The sequence below is a fragment of the Dipodomys merriami genome, unplaced genomic scaffold (genome assembly GCF_024711535.1).
Source record: "Dipodomys merriami isolate MVZ:Mamm:240054 unplaced genomic scaffold, mDipMer1.0.p SCAF_57, whole genome shotgun sequence".
Taxonomy (NCBI): domain Eukaryota; kingdom Metazoa; phylum Chordata; class Mammalia; order Rodentia; family Heteromyidae; genus Dipodomys; species Dipodomys merriami.
The window spans coordinates 2,668,203-2,690,654 of record NW_027206146.1 but is presented as its reverse complement, the minus strand read 5'-3'; the positions used below and the strand labels follow the sequence as shown (position 1 = coordinate 2,690,654).

Here is a 22,452-nt window from a genome sequence, read left to right as displayed (position 1 = left end):
GGAGGACCGGCCAGCGACCCACGCCGCCGGGCAGGAGGGCCGCGCGGGGCTCCGGGTACCCCTGACCCCGCCCATGGGGGCTGCGGACACCCGGGACGCAGACTTACTTTTCCCTGACGGTCACTCACTATCCACACAGCTTCCTCCGCTTCACGCAGCACGCTTCCGGGCCTATGGGGAGCTTCGCGCGCAGCAAGGTAAAAGAGCTACTGGACAGCTGGGGGTGGGCGGGGCCAGAGCGAAACTAGCTAACGGACCAATCTTGGGACAAGAAAGTACGCGAGTGGGCAGAGACAAAAAGGGGCCTGGCGAAGAACGAGATCCCAGCGTTCAGCGTTGGCGGGCTAAGTGGGCGGGGAAGGGGCGGAGCCAGAAACTCCGTGATTTGGGAGGAGCCAGGCCTGGGAAAGAAAGAGTGGGCGGGGCCATGCCTGCAGTGGAGGTAGCAAAGGGGTGGAGCCAGGGGAGAGTTGAAGCCACCAGAGTGGCCGCCAGGACGTGGCCTGGGTATTGAGGTTGGGCAAGATACTCAGGGGTGGAGTCAGTTGGGAGGGGCAGGTCACAGCATGGAGGGGCGAGGCCACAGTATGGAGGGGCGGGGCTAGTGTTTCTAAGAGACAAGACAGGCTGCTGGTTGGTAACCGGCTGCTAAGGGGCAGGGTCATGATGTAGAGGGGCAGGGACAGGGAACTTACCCTCAGGGCCAGGGCAGTGGGGGAGGGGTGGTTGAGGCTAGATGCACAGTGGCGTGGTCATGCCAATGGGCCTGCTCAGGCTACAGAGGGATTGGGCCAGGGTGATGGTGGCGGGGCTAAGGTGCAGAGGGGCGGGGCCAGCAACCAGGTCCTGCCTCTCCTCTAGGCTTCTTCCCAGCCTCAGGTAAAGATCTCGCTGGGCAAACTGATCCAGGAATGCACAAATAAGGCCACTGGCATGCTGGTTAGGACAGTGACAAAGACTGAGGAAAACTTTAGGAAATTACATCTGTCCCATCTTGGGGTTTCCTGCACTGTGTGCAGTGAAGTGGCCACCAAGAGAACTTTTGTTCCATTTTTTTTTAATGTGGTGATGTTAATTGGCAGATAATGTCTGTATTTATTGGCTTAAGATGATGCTTCACTCCATGGACAATGTTGAGACAAACAACCAAGTCTATGAGTTTATCTATCACCTCAGGGACGTCTTACTTGGGAGTTTAAATTTTGATCACAAAAAAATTTTAAATCCCTACCCCGAAAAAATAATCACAACAAACATTCAGAACTGACCTGTTGTCTAATATGGCTAATTTAATAGAATTGCTGGCTCACTCCTCTACTCCTAACTCCTCAAAAGGCTGAGATCTGTGGTTCGATGCCAGCTTGGGCTGAGGCTTGTCTGAGAGTTATCTCCAATGAACCAGAAAAGAAGCTAGAAGGGGAGTTGTGGCTGATGAGCACAGAAGATGAACAAGAGCACAAGGCCTTGAGTTCAAGCCCCAATACTGGCACATACAAAAAAATATTTTAAGCCAGGTGTTGGTGGCTCACACCTGTAATCCTAGCTAATCAGGAGGCTGATATCTGAGGATCACAATTCAAAGCCAGCCCAGGGAAGGAAAGTCTGCCAGACTCTTATCTCCAATAAGCCACTAGGAAAGCTGGAAGTGGTGCTGTGGCTTAAGTGGTAGAGCGCTGGCCTTAAGCTGAAGAGCTGAGGAACAGCACCCAAGACCAGAGTTCAAGCCCCAGGACCAACCAAAAAAAAATTTGTTTCAAATATTTTATTGAATATGAAGAACAAGGTGACATTATGATTATCCCCACCAAAAATTCAAGGTATCTGAGTTACTATTCATTGGCAGAAAAGTTCCTTCAATTGTCTAGTCTCATTCCCTCCAGCTGCAGGAAACTTACTCTCTCCCCTGAGCCCCTTTCCCTTGGAAAAGAAGGATATCCATGAGAAAAAAAAAAAATGTGAAGCCGGGCGCTGGTGGCTCACACCTGTAATCTTAGCTACTCAGGAAGCTGAGATCTTAGGATTGTGGTTCAAAGCCAGCCCGGGCAGGAAAGACCGTGAGACTCCTATCTCCAATAAACCACTAGAAAACCAGAAGTGGCACTTTAGCTCAAGTGGTAGAGCACTCACCTTGAGCTGAAGAGCTGAGGGACAGCGCCCAGGCCCAGAGTTCAAGCCCCATGACCAACAAAAAAAAAAAAAAAAAGTGGGATCAGAAAACAGAACAAAATTATTGGAAAGGGAAAACCTCTTGGTAAAGAAAAACTCCAGGCTAAGGCTGACCAGCAGTCATCCTGGCTAAAAAGCAAAAGACCATCTCTCCCTCTCTCCAGTTTTCCCAGGCTGGCAGCTTTGCAGTTTACCACAAATTTAGCTGAAGGCCACTGACAACCCTGAGGCTTCTCACTAGCTGAACTGAGTTGCCATGTTAGTCAGGAGCTTATAATTAAAAAATCATTTCTGTAAAATAGACTATGCCTAGACAAGATAACGTTTTGACTTCTGCAATCCAAGGATATATTTTGACCTTTTGTAATCAAGTATCAATAGTGTCAATAGCATTGATGGGGCTGGGAAGGTAGCTCAGTGGTAGAGTGCTTCCTTGCATGCACGAGGCCCTGGGTTTGATTCCTCAGCACCACATAAGCAGAAAAAAGCTGGAAGTGGTAGTGTGGCTCAAGAGGTAGAGTGCTAGCCTTGAGCTGAAGAGCTGAGGGACAGCGCCCAGGCCCAGAGTTCAAGCCCCATGACCAACAACAAAAAAATAGCATTGATAGTATCAGTCATGCTGACCAAGTCAAGATTATATTTTGCCTATGCTTTTTGCAACTCAAGGCTATGTTTTGCTTCAGTAACCTTGCTTTGGCAAACATCACCTACATGAAAACCATTCCTATAAAAATCCACCACAAAAAGCAAATGGCACTGTTCTCTGAAGCTCTATAAGCTGGAGACAGACACCATGTGGCTAATAAAAACCTTCCAGCCAGATCAAATGCTCATGACTCCTTTCACAGATTGTGGGTTTGAGTCCCACCAGTCCCAGGAAGCTGGATATTTCAACATTGTCAAAAAAAGAAATGTACTCATTACTTAATGTCTGAAATGGTAACCACTCAGGACAATACCTTCATAATAACAAGTTATGCATTTTAAAAAATATTATTAAAGAGGCACTAGTTCTTTATAGTCTGTCTCTGAGTATCAGGAAACTATCACCATCACCAGCACCTTATGCACAGTGAGTTTCAAACTTCCACACCTTCCTATCTGTAGCTCAGTGTCTTTATGACTGACAGCAGCAATGAGTTACATCTGGAACACCTAGATTCTGCAGAAGCTCTGCAAACCCAAAGCACCCCTACCTAGCTCAAGTCTAGCTTCAAAAAATCCTCCTCTCTCTTCTGTTTCCTCATCCTCCATCTGGGCTCTCCACGTCTCCCTGGCTGCTGGAACACCACGGCTCACTCCGGCTCCTGGTTCTTTCCCACTCTCTCCCGACGACTGTGGAACATCAGCTCCAGATCCTGATGGCCTGAGGGTGGGAGCCAGGCCTGTGGATGTATGGCCTTGGGATGCCACCTCCCCAGGAGCCTCCATGTTACCTGTCCCCGCCATGTCAGTGCATCCTGAGAAATTCAGATCCAACCTGAAACATTTCCCCTGGGATGATCAAAAAGAAAAAAATGAGAGACAGTCTTCAGCAAAATGGCTAAGGGATAGCATCCAGTCCTCACGGCCTTCCCTGGGTTGTCTTCAAACCATGGTCCTCAGATACCAGACTCAGTAGCTGGGGTGACAGATGTGAGCCCCAATGCATAGCCAGATTGTCATTGTTCTAATTATTATTATAAACATCATGAAAAATGTTTAAGATTCCTATACAACCACATCTTTTTTTTTTTTTTTGAGTCCGGTCGTGGGGCCTGAACTCTGGGCCTGGGCACTGTCCCTCAGCTCTTCAGCTCAAGGTTAGCACTCTACCACTTGAGCCACAGCGCCACTTCCGGCTTTTTTCTTATGTGGTGCTGAGGAATCGAACCCAGGGCCTCGAGCATGCAAGGCAAGTGCTCTACCACTGAGCCACCTTCCCAGCCCCTACAACCACATCTTGCAATATAAAAACCTGTGCTGGATGGTTGCAGGTGGCTCACACCTGTAATCCTAGCTACTCAGGAGGCTGAGATCTGAGGATCGTGGTTCAAAGCCAGCCCGGGAAGGAAAGTCCATGAGACTCTTAGCTCCAATAAACCACTAGAAAACTGGAAGTGGCGCTGTAGCTCAAGTGGTAGAGCGCTCGCCTTGAGCTGAAGAGCGCAGGGCCAGCGTTCAGGCCCAGAGTTCAAGCCCCACAACCAACCAAAAAAAAAAAAAAAAAAAAAAAACTGTGCTGGGCTCTGGTTTTACATGTGCTGTTACTATTTTATCTACATGGGACCCTAATGGTGTGGAGAACAGGACTGGGGGCAGAGTTCCCAAAGCTGTGTCAGGCTCCAAGTCAAATTAAAGTCTTAACTCCTCAACCTTCATGGAGCTTAATGGAATCATTGTTTTCTGTCAGGAAGAATTTGACAAATGAAATAAAACATCTGGATGGAAATCGTCAATTGCTCAGTAATTCTTTTCTTTTTAAAAGGTTATTTCATGGACTAAAACATGGATACACTCTGAATAGAGCAGCAGCGAAGTTTAACAGGAGCAGTTCTGTATAACAATCATTAAGAAAACGCTAGTCTGCTCGTGTGTGTCCTTAGGTTTAAACTCAAGAGCCTGTCTGCTGGGAAAGTCTTCAACACTGAGCGACCCCTCATTCCAGATCTGATTACATTCTCAACTTTTTTTTTTTTTTTTTTTTTGCCAGTCCTAGGCTTGAACTCAGGGCCTGGGCACTGTCACTGAGCTTCTTTTGCTCAAGGCTAGCGCTCCACCACCTGAGCCACAGCAACAGTTCCGACTTTTTCTGTGTATGTGGTAATGAGGAATCGAACCCAGGGCTTCAGGCATACTAGGCAAGCACTCTGCCACTAAGCCACATTCCAAGCCGCAAATTCTCTACTTTTGAAATACTTGTTTCATCTCAAAAGCAATATGCATTCGTCTTCTTGGAAGACCGGTCAGTAGTCTGCTACACGACAGCCACAGTGGTCATTGCATGCATGGTCTACCATTCTGCATCACCTTGGTCATATCCGGTCTTGCTTGCATTCATGATCCATGGAGAATAAGTCTTTAACGGCCATGCGTGGATGGATCATACCTTGCTGCCCTCTGGTGGAGCTTCTTTTGGGTGTGAAGCCTGCAATGGCATGTGAAGTTGGAACGCCAAATACACACCATGCTGCATATGTCACACACATAGGGGCCCTTGCTGATGTGGGTCAGTTGGTGGCACGAGATTTGCCTTAACAGAAAATGCCTTCCCGCACTCTGCACCGGTGGGGCTTGTGTCCTGTGTGGATGGCAAGGTGCCTGTGGCATTCTGAATGGGATTTAAAGGTTTTCCTGCACACAAACGGCCTCTCCTCATTGTGCATCCTGTAACGGTGCATACCCCTTCCCGCACTGGGCGCAGTGATGCAGATTCTCCCCAGTGTGTGTCCTGCAGCCCATGAGTAGGGAGCCGGCATAGCAGAACACCTTCCCACAATCCTCGCACTTATGTGACTTGCAGCCAGTGTGCACAACCTGGTGTGCGTCTAGGGAGGCATGCGTGGTGAAGGCCTTGCCACACATGCACTGCAATGACATGTCTGCAATGTGTATCCTGCTATGCTGGAAGAGGCTGGAGACATAGCTGCCTTCCTGCACATGGCACACTTGTGTGGCGTGAGACCAGTGTGCACAGCCTGGTGTGTTACAAGGGCAGAAAGTGAGTAGAAGGCCTTACCACACTTTTCACATGCATACGGCCTCTCCCCAGTGTGTGTGCCGAGGTGCACAGTGAGCTGGGAGGCCTGGCAGACTGCCTTCCCGCACTCAGCGCACCTGTGCAGCTTGTACCCGTGTATTTGACCTGGTGCCTGGAAAGGCTAGATAGCATGAAGAAGGCCTTGCCCCACTCACCGCAACTGGTACAGCCTCTACACTTTGTTCCTCCTGCCATGAGCACTGAGGCACCGCATCTCTGAACGCCCTCCTGCACTTGGAACACAGGTAGGACTTCTCGCCACTATGTCTTCGCTCGTGAACCAAGAGGTCACAAAGTTTGGAGAAAGCCTTCTCGCACGTGGCACAGTGGTGCAGCTTCTTCCCAGTGTGGCTCAGCCAGTGACACTCCAGGGCCGAGGGGTTGCAATATGCCTTGCCACACTCCCTGCACTTGTGAGGCTTCTCCCCAGTGTGTGCTTTGGGTGTTCGTGTGAGTATTGGAGAACAGATGGAGGTCTCATCACCTGTGGAGACAATGTGTGTGTTCCTACTGGAGGGGCTCCCCGAGGGTGTGACATGGGAGGGCCTGGTGAGGACTGACATCTCCACCTCAGTCCTCACCCCTGGTCCTTCACACAGGAATGGCGGGAGCCCACGCAGATGCTCCTGGAGGGACTGTCCCAGCCACAGATGGGCTCGTGGGCTGCTTCCCTGCGTGACCCCCCACCCTCCTGCTCTCCACCACTGCCCTCTTCTCTGTGGACCACAAGCACCCCTTTAGCACGTCCTTCAGCGCCGCTCCACTCCCACTCCCACTCCCATGGAACTTTCTAGATTTGCTCGCAGGAAAACTCGTCAGTGCCTCCGTCCTCATGACTTTGGGATATTTCTCTCCTACGGCTGCCCATGCTGGGTGGTAATTCTTTAATTATATATCTAGGAGAGGTACCTGCAAGATATAAAGTTCCCATCTGATTAATCCCATAATTAAGTATTTCACACTGAAAGAGAGAATACCACAGCAAATTTTAGACACACACTAAGAAGCCGTATGAACTCTGAGAAACATAAAATCCAACATTTAGGAACACAAAAGGAATTAGGATTCTTTCATTGGAAAATGGATGATATAGAATCTAACTGAAGAGAAGGAAAGCCTCATTTCAAACAAGCTATGAAGAAAGCATGCATCCTGAGCAAGGACAAGAAGATGGACAAGAAGAGAGGATTCTCTCCCTCCCCCACCCACCCTAACTGGATCCCTAACTGCCAAAAGCTATATAGTTGGTTATATCATAACCAAAGAGAAAAAAAACGCCTATATATAACGTACTGAGTTTGTACAAATAAATGCCACATATCACACAATATGTTGTAATGACTCAGAGCCAAGAGCAGTATTCAGACTGAATCAACAGGCAATTTTCAATTGCAAAGTGGAGGTTAGAAAAAGGAAAAGAATTTAACAATGCTAAAAAAGAAACCAAAACCCAAAACACCAGGATTATGAACTATAAGCTGCCTACACCCATCGATAGCAAACAGATTTTAATATTAACAAGAGGGGTTTAGTAGATATGTTGCTGATTACATTAAGATGCTGGTAAAGTTACCAAAAAAAAAAAAAAGTAACTCATGATAAAATGATCAAGTATTTCTTCTTTAAAAAAAAATACAAAAGAATATGTGTTGGAGAAAAAGCATAAAATACAAGTGGGGCATGTTCAACCATAGCTCTAGGTATGTATCTGAAGGAAATGAAGTCAGTGTACAAAAGAGACACTGGGGTACTGCACACTCACCATTAGCTGGAGAACCAGCCTGAACCACTTCAATGAACACAGGAAATGAAAGATTAAAAAAATTGACCATTACTATTACTAACTTGCTAACTGCTGATTCTGCTCCTGTAAACTTACGCTAGCATTGACCCTTCCCTTCCCAGAAATGAGTTAAGAAGTTTCAGGGACCAGATGCCGGCCCCAGGACAAGGTCAGTGGTCGTAGATAAAGAACAGACAGTACGTGTTCCTCAGTTCCCATTTAGAAATTCCCCAGACAGGACCTTGAGATAACGACCACCTGGCAAGACCACAAGCTAAGCCAAATGTCAACCAATCATAGGTCTGTAACCATGTAAACCCCCCCTAAACCAACCATGGGCCAGTCATTTTACAAAGAGTGTTACAAAATTTCCCGCATGGCAAAGTGATTGTTGGTGTATATGGTGACCTTTAAATGGACCAATCATGGGATGCTTTGTGTTATGCATTAATCTTGTGGTTTTTGCCTTTTAAAAAGGGCTTGTAACCGCTGCTTGGGGCTCCCTGTCTGCTCGGGACAGAGAGTCCGTTTGCGCAAACGTCAAATAAATTCCTCTTGCTTTTTGCATCTCCCGGCCTGGAGTCTGAGTTTTCTGGGGTGCCCTCCCGTTGACGAAAGTATCCTAGGGGGCTAGGGTCTTTCAGAAATACAGTGGAGACACAGAATGGCATATTACTCTGCAGGACAGGGCACAAGTGGGGACATTCTAAAGTCCTTTAGGGCTCACAGCAGGGACACTTTAGTTTTCCTGCAGAAAACACCCCCCTGCCCACTGGGTGAGGATAGGAAACCAGGCTGCACCTGAGATCACTGAGGAAATCTCTCTAGCCCCAAGCCACCAAGCCCCAAGCCACCATGGTTTAGGGAATACCCCTACACAGAAGACTTAGGAAGTTGGCCACAATTAAATGCCTAAGAATCAAGTCTGTGGCTCTCATCCTTTTCCCCATGCAGTAAAGGAATAGATAATGGAAGAGAAGAGACAGATTACCCAGAAACCCAATCACGGTCTGGGATAAGAGGATCACCCCCATAGACACATGGGCATCTCCCATCCTCTCGATTCCTTGAGTTTCATCCAGAGGCTCTGGAATGGAAACTGAGGCCTGCATTGTGCCAAGGGAACTCAACATTCTCCATCCATCATTCAGCCCACTGGAAATACTGTCCTGTTGTCTCTGACATAATAAGAGGATTCCAAATCTATTCATCAAAAAGGACTGGGAATGTGACTTAGTGGTAGAGTGCTTGCCTAGCATTCATGAAGCCTTGGTTTGATTCCTCAGTACCACATACACAGAAAAAGCTGGAAGTAGCACTGTGGCTCCAGTGGTAGAATGCTAGCCTTGAGCAAAAGAAGCTCAGGGACAGTGCCCAGGCCCTGAGTTCAAGCCCCAGGACTGGCAAAAAAGAAAAAAAAGATGATTTTCAGAGAAATTGGGTGAACCTGGAGAAATGACAAGTGAGAGATGAAGGCAGCTGTATTTCTCTCTTTTGTGAGATCAGATCTAAATTATGAATAAGCCAGGCAGTATTGGCTCATGCCTGTAATCCCAACTACTCAGACCACTGAAGTCGGAGGTTCCCTGTTCAAAGCCAGCCTGGAGAAGGAAAGTGTATAAGACTCTGTTCAAGTCCCATAATGGACTAAAAATAAACTATTAACATCTGAGACATGTACATAGATTCTTATGGCCTGATACCCCAACACAATGGCTGCCAGAGTGAGTCCCAGGATGCCACCATTTCCTGAACACTGAGCAGATTTCACAGAGGATATACCAGGAAGATGAAACAGGTCTCAGCTGGGAATGGTGCAGATTAAGGAGGAGGAGGAGGAGGTGGCCAGAGACAGCATGAAATAGTGGGCAAATATGTCACTATACAGACTCAGATGTGAACACACCATCCCCAGCTCCTGGACAATCAGGATTCCTCACTTGTCATAAACTAGGACAGGAAGTTGGGAACCTGCAGGGCTTGAGGATGGGAGGCCTAGAACTCCAGATCTTTTCACTGCCCCAGCTCATTCCTATCCTTCCCCTGGGGCTTTGTCATGCAACCTGGTTCAATCAGGAATCCCTGCTCCTAAGGTGATTCCTCACCCAGAGTGTGGAACCTGGGGTCTCTCCTGTCCATGTAAGCCATGGTTCCCAGAAGTTTCCTACCAAGTTTGCTTCCTATTCTTTATCTCATCATTTACCCTACTAGAAAACAAAATTAACTTACGTGCTGGTAGCCCATGCTTCTAATCCTCACTACTCAGGATGATATCTGAGATCAGTCCTAGCCAGCCTGAGCGGGGAAGTCCATGAGGCTCCTATCTCCAGTTAACCACCAAACAAGCCAGAGGAGGAGCTATAGCTCAATGGTGGAGCCCCAACCTGGAACACAGAAGATCAAACAGCACCCGGACCTGAGTCCAAATCCCAGGGCTGGCACCAAAAAGAGACATAGAGGGGGGAGAAAGAAACTAGAATGAGACATTTTTGTGAAGGACTTCTTTGCTAATGTTTTTTTTTTTGTCAGTCGTGGGGCTTGAACTCTGGGCCTGGGCACTGTCCGTGTGGTTTTCAATTCAAGGCCAGTGCTGTACCACTTGACCCACAGTATCACTTAGTTTTCCAGTATTTCATTGGAGGTAAGAGTCTTACAGACTTTCCTGCCCAGGCTGGCTTTGAACCATGACCCTCAGATCTCAGCCTCCTGAAGAGCTAGGATGACAGATGTGAGCCACTGGCACCTGTCTTAATGATCATTTTTCTAAAAAATAGTTTCATCTCTATTGACACCATTTGGAGACTTGGATGTAAGCATTTGATGAATATTCCTGAAAGCAGGGTAACAAGTTATTTTTCACACGTGGTTGTTTGTGTGGAGACAACTTCATTCTTTAATTCCTTAGTCATTTTCATTGCTATCAGTGGTGATTTTGAACTGGTCATTTCATCACTGTGCTCAGGAGAGGATCAGGAGTGATTCCTCACCATGGGTTTCTGGTCTACCTTATTGCATGTGACCCCATTCCTCACCTGGACCCTTCTGGTCTTGCTGACAATCCCTCAATGCTGTTGTTGTCTATTTCCAGGACTTGTATTTGCCTGTGTCTGACTTCTTGTGTTACCACAGCAATCTGTAGTTCCACAGATGTGGCAGCAGATGACAGGATTTCCTTTTTGTTCCTGGCCTAGTCGTAATTTGTGATGGAAATAGGCTACATCTTCTTTATGCATTCATCCACAGTTGGGCCTGTGACTCCACTGCTCTGAACCTGGCTGGCTTTGCTTCACACAACCATGTCCAGTGTCGCTCATTTCCCTGCAGATACCATGGAGCATATGGGTTGTTTCTTGGCTGTGGTGAATAGTGCTGCAATGGATATGGTGTTCAAGCTTGGACCTACATTTCCTCAGGAATATGACCAAGAGTGGATCATATGGAATTTGTATTTTGAGTTTTGGTCACAACCTCCAAACTGAGTTCCATAGTGGCTGCATTCAGTGGCATTCCCACACAGTGTGTTTCTTATATTCTGCATTGGTGAGTCTTTTTTGTTGTTTTTAATGTACAGAAGTGAAATGAAATCTTGTTATTTTGATTTGCATTTCCTTTATGGCCAGAACTGTTAGACTTCTTTTAAGAATAAATCTCCAAACAGCAAACAGTAGACTCATGATGTTTGTGTCGTTTAATATTCTAAAACAAGGAGGTACTTTTCAAAGGTATGTTTTCAATTTCAGTTGACCCCGGGTACTGGTGCTTCACGTCTGTAATCATACTTCCTCAGGAAGCTAGGATCTGAGGACCATGATCCCTGAGCAGACAATCTGAGACTCTTATCTCCAATTAACCAGAAAAAAAGCTGGATACGTTTGGCTTAAGTGGTAGGACACCAGCTTTGAGCAAAAATGCTAAGGGATAGTGTCCAGGCCTTCATACTTTCCTGCCTAGGTTGGCTTCAAACTACAATCCTCAGATCCCAACCTCCTCAGAAGCTGGGGTGGCAGATGTGAGCCCCAGTGCCCATCCAGATTGTCATTGTTTTAATTTATATTGTAAACATCTAAAAATTGTATTTCTTATGTAAAATGCTGAGTATTGCTTCATGGGAAACTAACTTTAGATATGCAACCACACATTACAATACAAAAATGTGCTGGGCACTGGTTTTACCACTTGTGTGCTACTTTTTTAATCTACAAGGGACCCTACCAATGTGGAGAATAGTGCTGGGGACAGAGTAGAGCTTGCCAAAGCTGTCAGGTTTAATTTTAAATTACAATCCTAGATGCTCAACTTTTATATGGTATTATTGTTTTCTGTCAGGAAGAATTAGAAATGAAATAAAACTTACCTGGATAGAAATCATGAGTCACTCAGTATTTTTTCCTTGCAATTGTGGGGCCTGAACTCTGGGCCTGAGCACTGTCCCTCAGCTCTTCAGCTCAAGGTGAACACTCTACACAGTGCCACTTAGTATTCTTTTTTAAAGGATATTTTTATTGACTAAAACATGGACACATTCTGAAGAGTAACAAAGTAACAGCAGTACTACATAATCATCCTCAAGAAAATGCTGTTCTGGTTGTATGTGTATGCGTATCCTTGAGACTTAGGCACCTGCTAGGAAAATGCTCAAACATGGAGGTACCCCAAAGTCCTCATTCTAGATCTGATTAAATTCTCCACTCTAGAAACTTTTTTTTTTTTTTGGTCAGTCATGGGGCCTGAACTCTGGGCCTGGGCGCTGTCCCTCAGCATTTCATCTGTAGGCTAGTGCTCTACCATGTGAGCCACAGCATTACTTCTGACTTTTTCTGCTTATGTGGTACTGAGGAATCAAATCCAGGGCCTCATGTATGCAAGGCAAGCACTCTACCACAGAGCTACCTTCCCAGCCCCTCTAGAAATTTCTTTCATCTCAAAAGCAAGATGAATTTGTCTTATGAGAAGACCAGTTAGCAGTCTGCTACAGGACAGCCACGGTCATTCTGTGCAGGGACCGCCATTCTCCTGCTTCTCGTGTAGCCTGGCGCTCACTTGTTCCAAGGGCATGGTGTTACACTCACTTCTCACTGGTCCCTTCAGCTCACATTTGGTGCTGTGAGTGTCCTCATGAAGATGGGGTCAAGGTGAAGAGCATCCAACAGAGGGCGAGGGTCAAGGTAAAGGGCGCCCTACAGAGGGCAGGGGAGGGGGGGCCTGCAGCATGGGTGATGTTGCATATCTGTCTGCACCATTCTCCTCCCCTTCTAGAGGCCGCTGTGTAGCCTTGGATTTCAGAAGGAATACTCACCTTTCCCAGGTTTGCATCGAAATAATCCTCACGAGATGGTAACACCAGCCCTCCATTGACCCCACAGGGGAGAACCTGCCAGGTGGGCATTTCATTAGCAGGGCTCAGCCATAAAGGCACAGCACCCGATGTCCGCTAACTGAGGTGCGCATTTGAGCCTCTGCTGTGTGCATGACAAGATTTCCTGTGTTCTGCTCTTGGTGACAGCTATTCTCACAACTGTTTAGAAAGTCAGTTCTCAACTATAGAGCTCAGACTGCCCTCAAACTCTCCATCCTCTGCTAGGATGACAGCAGGACCCACCCCACTCAGCAGCACCCCTGAACTCCCACTGAGCAGTTGTCATCCTTGCCTTTATATTCTGTTGAGGAGTCCTCAAGAGGTCAAGTTAGGCTGCACTACACCCTGCTGCACTCGCTTGTGAGCTTCTGCTGGGCGTGAGCCCTGTGATGCCTGGTGAGGTTGGAACTTCAGCTGAAAACCTGGATCCATGTGCCACATGAAAGGTCTCTCCCCAGGGTGCGTCTGGTGGTGGCACACAAGATGCATGTTCTGCACAAAAGCTTTCCCATATTTTGGCACAATTGCAGGGCTGGCATTCTGTGGGGTTGGCGCAGCAGGTTCTGAGGTTGGAGTGGGAATTATAAGCTCTGCTTCTCTCATCACATACCTATGGCCTCTCCTGAGTGTGCATCCTATGGTGCCCAGCAAGGTGGGTGGCGTGGGTGAACTCCACTCCACACTCCGTGCACTGGTAAGGCCTGTGGCCATTGTGCACAGCTTGGTGTTGGGTAAGGGTCTGGCGCATGCTGAATGCCTTGCCACACGTGTCACACACATATGGCCTCTCCCTGGTGTGTCCTGCGATGCACTGCGAGACTGATGGCATGACTATACACCTACCCACACTCATCACACCTGTATGCTTTGAGGCCAGTATGCACAGTCTGGTGTGCTCTGAGGCAGGTACATGTGCTGAAGGCCTTGCTGCACACACCGCAGGCATACGGCCTCTCCCCAATGTACATCCAGATGTGGTCTACAAGGATACTTTTCTCCATAAACCCCTTCCCGCACTCGGCACAGCAGTATGGCCTCTCCCTGGTGTGCGTCCTGTTGTGATACATAAGGCCACTTTTCTGCATGAACCTCTTCCCGCACTGAGCACAGCAGTGAGGCTTCTCCCCAGTGTACATCCTGAGGTGCATGACGAGGCCAGAGGTATAACTGAATGCCTTCCCGCACTCGGCACAGTGGTACATCTTCAGCTTCGTCCCACTGTGCACAGCCTGGTGATTGGTGAGCATATAGAGTGCAACAAAGGTCTTGCTGCACTCACTACATCAGTATGGCTTCTCCCCACTGTGCGTCCTGCAGTGAACAGAGAGGTTGGACATGTGTCTGAATGCCTTCCCACACACTTTGCAGAGGTACAGCTTCGTGACGCTATGGCATCGCTCGTGATGCAAGAGCTGGGAACGTGTAGAGAAAGCCTTCCCGCACTCTGCACAGACATAGGGCTTCTCGCCACTATGGTGTCGCTCGTGATCCATGAGATGGTAACGTCTAGAGAAAGCCTTCCCACACTGTGCACAGAGATATGGCTTCATGCTGCTATGGCTCCGTCACTCGTGATCCACGAGATGGGAACACAAGGAGAAAGCCTTCCCACACTTAGCACAGCAGTGTGGCTTCTCCACAGTGTGGATCCACCTGTGATGCATCAGGGAACAGGGCTGACTTTAGGATAGTTCTCCACAACCACTGCCTGCTTTCGGTGGTAATTCTTTAATTACACAGCCAGGAGAAGTACCTCCAAGATATAAAATTTCCATCTTATTAATCAGAGTTAGGGATTTTACCCTGAAAGAGAATACTACAGCAAAACTCACATACACACACACACACACACACACACACACACACACACACACACGTGCACACGCACACACACAGAATCAAGCCATATGAACTCCGAGAACCATAAAATACAATATTTATGAACACAAAAGGAATACGATTCTTTCATTGGAAAATAGATTACTAAGAGAAGGTAAGCCTTGTTTCAAACAACCTATGAGGAAAACGTGCATCTTGAGCCAATCTCATCAGGAAGACAGGATTTCCGCCCCCCGCAACACACCTAACTGCCAAAAATCCTGTTATATTATAAGCAAACAGAAAAAAAAAAGCCTATTTACAACATATTAACTATGCACAAAAAAAATGCTACATGTAACACAATATAGTGATTCAGAGCCAAAAGCAGTTTACAGAATGAATTGACTGATAAATCTGAATTGCAAAGCAGAGGGGGGGGGGGGGGGGGGAAGTAAGAACTCAATACAATAATGCCAGAAAAAAAAAGACAAAAACACCTGCAATATATCAATATATACAATATACTGCCTATACCCACACACAGCAAACGAATTTTAAAACAATGTGTGTTAAACTGTGTGGTACAATGCATGCTGACTACATTTAGATGATAGTCAAGTTACCAAAAGAAAACCCAAAAAAGTAAACCATGATAGAACAAGTAATTCCCTTAAAAAACAGCCGGGTGCCAGTGGCTCACACCTGTAATCCTAGCTACTCAGGAGGCAGAGATCTGAGGATCACAGTTCAAAGCCAGCCCAGGCAGGAAAGTCCATGAGACTCATCTCCAATGAACCACCAGAAAAGAGGAAGTGGTACTGTGGCTCCAGTGGTAGAACTTTGCCTGGTGCTTAAGAGTGCAGGGACAGCACATAGGTCCAGAGTTCATGCCCCACAACCGACCAAAAAAGAAAAAAAAAACAACAACAAAAAAGCAAAAGAACTTGTGTTGCACAAAAAGCACAGAATATACAAAGTGCAATGTCCAGCCATCTAGCTCTAGGTGTGCATCTGAAGGAAATGAAGTCAGCATATAAAAGTCATGGCTGAAAGAGACCAACAGACATGGTCTCCCTGATAAGTGGATGTTAAATCCAAAATGTTAGGTGATATGACAAAATTAACAGGACTTCAGAAACAAAGAACTTCCACTCATCTGGTCGAACCACTACTAACTAACCCCATGCTGCTGATCACATGTATGGTATATATGTGCACACCAGAGGGGACCCAGATGACAAAGAACTAGAGGGAATCAGGGGAAAACATACAAGAGCGGGACCCATTAGCTACACAGGACATTGACCAAAATGAACTAAGCAACTTAATGGCAGCGATGGGATAGAGGGAACAAATGGGAAAGAGGGACCATCTGATGCTATGCAAAACAAAAGAAATGTACATACCACCCAACGTGGAAGAAATAACTGTATCGCAAAACTCATAGAACTCATAAATGTTACAGACCGTGATAGACAATTTGCTCCAGGAAAGTTAGAATGTGTTTGTGACTTTAACTGAGCAAAACCATCCCACAATAATGTGAAATTTGGGAATTATGTAATCACTTAATCACAATAAAATAAATAATTAAAAATAAATTTTAAAAAATAAAAGTCATGGCTGGGGTTAGGTGCTGGTGGCTCACACCTGTAATCCTAGCTATTCAGGAGGCTAAGAAGTGAGGATTACAGTTCAAAGCCAGCCTGGGCAGTCTGTACTCTTATCTCCAATTAATCACTGGAAAACCCAAAGTGGCACTGTGGTTCAACTGGTAGAGTGCTCGCCTTATGCCAAAGAGATCAAAAACAGTGCTCAAGCCCAGAGTTCAAGCCCTATGACCCACAAAAACAAAACAAAACAACAACAAAAAAAAACGCTGGGGTACTGCACACCCACCATTATTAGCTGGAGAGCCAACCTAGGATAATTCAATGGACACAAGAAATACAGTGGAGACACAGAATGGCATATTACTCTGCAGGACAGCGCACAAGTGGGGACATTCTAAAGTCCTTTAGGGCTCACAGCAGTGACACTTTCATTTTCCTACAGAAAACTTCCACTTGTGCCCAGGTTCCCCAGCTCCATCTCTGCACATCTGAGCTCTTATCTGTATTCTCACCTTTGGGGCCTTCCCAACCACTCAGCTCTCCTGGAGTTGTCACATGGCTCTATGCCTCCCAGGGCTCTTTCCTGAGCTCCAACACCGAAAGCACACTCATGCTGGGAGGGGAGACTCCTGTTTATAGAAAGACAATCTGCTGTGGCCTTTCCAGAATCGCCAGTCTCACGCTCATGGGAAAAGGGGACATCACACATGATGCAAAAGACAGCTCACACATTCAGCAGACTGCCTCCATCTGAACACTTCAGAGCACACTCTAATGTGCAGACAGCAACGTAAGAACCACCGAGTCAGAAGGATGAGGAAATCCGTATGTTCAAAGTCTGCCATAGGCTGAGTGTAGTATCATCTATGTGTAATTCCAGGACTCAGAGGATCAGTGGCAAGTTCAAGGCCACCCAGGGCTAGAAAGCGGGACCTTTTCTCAAAAATAAAATAACATGAAGAAGAGGAAGAGAATGGTAGGGAGGGAGGGAAGGGGGGAGGAAGGGAAAGAGAAAGGGAGGGAGTGAAGGAGGTCAGTCTGCCATAGTGCTAGAGATAGAGCTTAATGATTAAGAAGACCTGCCTAGCACATATAAAGAAAAAAGGGGGGCCTGGGAAGGTGGCTCAGCAGTATATTGTTTGCCTTGCATGCATGAGGCCCTGAGTTCAATTCCTCAGCACCACATAAGCAGAAAAAAGCCAGAAGTGACACTGAGGCTCAAATGGTAAAGTGCTAGCTGTGAACTGAAGAGCTCAGGGACAGGGCCCAGAGTTCAGGCCCATGACCGAAAATAAATAAATGAATAAATAAATAAATACCTTAAAAAAAGATATTAAAAATATTTAAAAAGAAAAAAGGGAAGAATAGAGAAAGGAAGGGAAGAAAGGGAAGGGGGAAAAAAAAGCAGAAGAGAGAGAAGCCTGCCATAGCTGACATGCACATGAGCTCACTTAAGCTGTGGGACACGGAGATGCATCACAGGAGCAGGACAAAGGATGGGTGTGAAAGTCTGGAGGTGACGTTAGCACATTCCCATCTCTGAGTCCACAGAGCTTTACATCTAGTCATGGAGACTGGGGGCTGTCCAGGCATTAGGGGAAACCAAAGCCAAGAGTAAAACTCCCTACTGTGCAAGGAAGGGAGGGGTGCTCACCCACGGAGACCAGGTGCCCGCAGGTGTCCAGCATGACGTCCCTGTACAGAGTGAGTTGAGCTGGGATCAGGCATCGCCACTCCCCCAGATGAAATCCACCGCCACGTCTTCAAATGTCAACTGTCCCCAAGGAGAAAATCCAGAAGCATTTCACACACACACACAATCCATAGACTCAAAGTATTAGACAGAATTTTAAACTGATGCAGATGCCTACCATAACAAAGCAATCAACACAGCAGCGACAGAAGGAAGCTTCAGGATGTTAGGTTGTAATGGTGACTTTGATATGAAACCAAAAGGAAAAAAACTATGTGGAATTTTACAACCCTGCAGTCTTCTGAGAAAGTGAGGGCATATGAGGAGCTGTGTTAAAAGAACCCAGACAAACAGCAGTGGCTCTGGCCTAGAATTGTCTCTCAGAAGGCTAAGATCTGAGGATCAGGGTTCAAAGCCAACTGGAGACTCTTATCTCCAATTAAGTTATGCCTGAAGTTTTAGAGCACTAGGCTTGAGCAAAATAGCTCAGGATAGCACCCAGGCCCTAAATTCAAGCCCAGGATTGGGGGTTACAGAGAGAGAGAGAGAGAGCACCCCAAGTTTACAACAAAACCAGCAGAGAGGTTTCAGCAAGGACACAGGAACACTTGGTGGGTGATGCCCTCCTGTGCCCACGCCCAGAGGGGACAGGGCTGAGGAAAGGCGTGGGAGACATGAGCACACATGGCAGGCAGGCGCCAGCAGTCAGTGCCCAGGCCAGCTCTGTGCATAGGAAGGAGACACCACAGGGCTTTACCTGAGTCACAGCCACAATCCCTGTTCCTTGTCTTTCCGTCTTTCCTCTTCCTCCTCCCTGGGCTTCCTCCTTAGATGATATCACTTTCCAGAAGTCAGTCCTGAGTGCTGAAAAAATCCTGTTTAATGCTCACACCCAACATACACTCCCTGTACCCCAGCCCAGGGAGGATCTTACCATGGGGAAGATGGTCCTGTGCTGCCCACTCATGGGGTGATGGGGAATGCAGGTCCTGGACCTTGAACTCAGGACCTGGGTGTAAGGTTTTAGGTGAGAATAGAGCACGCAAAGAACAATAAAAAGATTAATAGGGGCTGGGAAGGTGGCTCAGTGGTAGAGCGCTTGCCTTGCATGCATGAGGCCCTGGGTTCCATGCCTCAGCACCACATAAGCAAAAAGAAAAAAGCCGGAAGTGGTGCTGTGGCTCAAGTGGTAGAGTGCTAGCCTTGAGCTGAAGAGCTGAGGGACAGCACCCAGGCCCAGAGTTCAGGCCCCATAACCGGATCCCCTAAAAAAAAAAGATTAATAGGAAAGTTTATTGGGGTACACTCCCAGCGAACTCCCTGGTTGGTATCAGAGAGGTCTCACTGAGTACAGTTGCAGCCAAGCTTCTATAAATGGGGTAAAAGCAGAACTTTTAGGTGAGTGTGCACTTGTAGCATGTAGCTTGTTTTGCAAGTTCAGGCGGTTTTAGGCCAGTGCACTCCAAGAATGGTTGACTCAGATGGTGTTTTTGATAGGGACTTGGTCTTTCTAGGCAGCAGCCAGTTTCCTCCCCCTCTCCCCCTCCCCCTTGCTGCCTACTTCCTCCAAAAGCCTGACACTGCACCCTGTGCCTGAGCTAGTTCACTCAAGGCTGGTGCTCTACCACTTGGGCCACATCTCTCCAGCTTTCTATTGGTTAATTGGCTATAACAGTCTCAGGGAGGGGGTGAAGAGCAAAGTGAATGAAGAAGCATTAAGTACCCAGTTTGAGTCCCAGTCTGTGACCTAAAAGAAAAAGTGTCAGACTTTCCTGCCCAGGCTGACTTCAATCCTCCATCCTCACAGCTTAGCCCCACTGCCGACAAAAAAAAGAAAAAAAGAAAAATGGCCCGCACAGATCAGCGCTGCGGGGTCTCCAAGGTGCAGCCAGGTGGGGCCGGGGTCCGGCCGGAGGCGGGGGCAGAGTCGGGGTCGGGTCTCGGACCCCGAGCCGCTGCGGTGGGGCCGGGGGTAGGGGGGAAGGCGGTGGAAGGATGAGACTGGGGCGTGAGGCCAGGGCTGGGGCCGAGGTTCCAGAACGTGCCCGGAGACCAGGGTGGAGTCGGGGTCCAGGGTGGGGGTCCGCGCCGAGGCCGGGTTTCGTGAGGGGCTGAGACCCAGGCCGGGGACGGAGGGGGAGGGGGCAGGACCCGAGCCGGGGACGGAGGCGGGGGGCCCGGGACCCGGGCCGGGGACAGAGGCGGGGAGCCCGGGACCCGGGTCGGGGACGGAGACGGGGGGCCCGGGACCCGGGCCGGGGACGGAGGCGGGGAGCCCGGGATCCGGGCCGGGGACGGAGGCGGGGAGCCCGGGACCCGGGCCGGGGACGGAGGCGGGGAGCCCGGGACCCGGGCCGGGGGCGGGGGGAGGAGGGCCTGGACCCGGGCCGGGGACGGAGGCGGGGGGGCCCGGGACCCGGGCCGGGGACGGAGGCGGGGAGCCCGGGATCCGGGCCGGGGACGGAGGCGGGGGGGCCCGGGACCCGGGCCGGGGACGGAGGCGGGGGAGCCCGGGATCCGGGCCGGGGACGGAGGCGGGGAGCCCGGGACCCGGGCCGGGGGCAGAGCGGGGGGCCGGGACCTGGGCCGGGGGCGGAAGGGGCTGAGCCGGGGCCGCGCCCACCCCACCCTCGCCCCGCGCGCACCCAGACGGGGACGCCAGGGTCCGGGCGCCGCGGCCGCGCCAGGGCCGGCGGAGGTCAGGGAGGACCGGCCGGCGAGCCAGGCCGCCGGGCAGGAGGGCCGCGCGGGGGCTCCGGGTATCCCCGACCCCGCCTTGGGGGCTGCGGATACCCGGGACACAGACTTACTCTTCCCCGAGAGACTCGCGGTCCGCACAGCGACCTGCCAACACACCAGCCGCTTCCTGGTCTGCGAGTAGCAGCGCGCTCAGCGAGGGAGAAACGCGGGCGTGAGCGGGACAAACACCGGATTGGACTTGAACATGTGGGCGTGGGCGTGAAGGGGGCGCGGCGAGGGCGGGCGAGGGCGAGTGGGCGGAAACTGGGCAGGGCCAGAAAAAAACGTGGCTTGGGGCGGAGCCAGACCTAGGCAAGAAAGAGCAAGGGGGCGGCACCCTGCCTAGAGTAACAGCGGACAAAGAGGTGGAGCCAGGGGGAGTCTCCAAGACTGGCGTGTCCGCCTGGGCGGGGCCAGGTCCTGAGGTGAGTCAATGGTGTTGGTGGGCGTGGCTAGGATTGAGGGGCAGGACCAGGAACCAGGCCCAGTCTATCTTCGGTTCTTCCCTGCCCCTGGGTGTTTTCCTTGGTTCTCTCCTGACCTGCCGGGAAGGAGACTCAGGCTCAGTAGACTGGTTAGCCGATGTAGCTGGGCATCAGCATGTGTGTGGGGGTGTGGGGTGGGGGTGGAGTGGGAGTGCTGGTCCAGAGTCTTCAACCCAGAGCCTCAATGAGTTTGTTCATCTACCACTTGTACAAATCCACTTTTCCCGCTTTTTGGCAGTTTATTGGAAATGACAGTTTGGGTTTTTTTTTGTTTTTTTTTGTTGTTGTTGTTTTTTGTTCTGTTCGTGGGCCTGAACTCTGGGTCTGGGCGCTGTCCCTCAGCTCTTCAGCTCAAGGCTAGCGCTCTACCACTTGAGCCACAGCTCCACTTCCGGCTTTTTTCTTTTTGTTTATGTGGTGCTGAGGAATCAAACCCAGGGCCTCAGGCATGCAAGGCAAGTGCTCTACCCCTGAGCCACCTTCCCAGCCCTGGAAATGACAGTTTTATAGACTGTTCTGCCCAGGCTGGCGGTGAACCATGATTCTCGGATCTCAGCCTCCTGAGTAGCTAGGATGACAGGCGTGAGCCGCTAGTGCCCAGCTTGTGTTTAGGTTTGTTTGTTTCTTCTCCCTATTTTTTTTGGGGGGGGGGTGTCCGGTCGTGGGGCCAGAACTCTGGGCCTGGGCGCTGTCCCTCAGCTCTTGAGCTCAAGGCTAGCGCTCTACCACTTGAGCCACAGCGCCACTTCCGGCTTTTTTCTTTTTGCTTATGTGTTGCTGAGGAATCGAACTCAGGGCCTCATGCATGCAAGGCAAGTGCTCTACCACTGAGCCACCTTCCCAGCCCTTTTCTCCCTATTTTCATGTGCTCCATTTGATCACGATAATGAAAGGAACAGTAGCCAAAATCTTTGGTATGAGTGACATTTTTGTGACTCCCGTTGCCTATCATGTCTAGAGACATTTACCAGCGAGTGGACGAGCCAACACAGGCCCGTGGAAAGGCTGGCGAGATCCAGAGCTGCAGCGCTGAGCTCGGCCCACCTGGCAGGCCCGG

General features: G+C 49.2%; 1 protein-coding gene across 11 annotated transcripts; it reads right to left on the bottom strand.

Annotated features, from left to right (window-relative positions):
* Positions 1–1,760: 1,760 nt before the first annotated feature.
* LOC138812692 (zinc finger protein 664-like) lies at positions 1,761–21,040 on the bottom strand. 11 transcript variants are annotated; one of them, XR_011367617.1, is made up of 8 exons: positions 20,982–21,040; positions 19,106–19,180; positions 18,929–19,035; positions 18,133–18,252; positions 6,061–6,389; positions 5,176–5,293; positions 3,603–3,660; positions 1,761–3,532 (listed from the first exon to the last, which is right to left on the bottom strand). XR_011367617.1 is itself a non-coding variant. In XM_070000796.1 (8 exons), exons 6-8 carry the CDS (start codon positions 18,164–18,166, stop codon positions 3,322–3,324), a joined length of 702 nt encoding a protein of 233 aa, XP_069856897.1. In that variant the 5' UTR covers positions 18,167–18,252; positions 18,929–19,035; positions 19,106–19,180; positions 19,275–19,436; positions 19,895–19,988; positions 20,982–21,038; the 3' UTR covers positions 1,761–3,321. The 11 variants fall into 11 exon arrangements, 3 of the variants coding, with proteins under 3 accessions (XP_069856897.1, XP_069856896.1, XP_069856898.1); XM_070000796.1 differs by lacking the exon at positions 5,176–5,293 and adding exons at positions 19,275–19,436; positions 19,895–19,988 and having other exon boundaries at positions 1,761–3,660; positions 20,982–21,038; XR_011367616.1 differs by having other exon boundaries at positions 1,761–3,660.
* Positions 21,041–22,452: the final 1,412 nt, after the last annotated feature.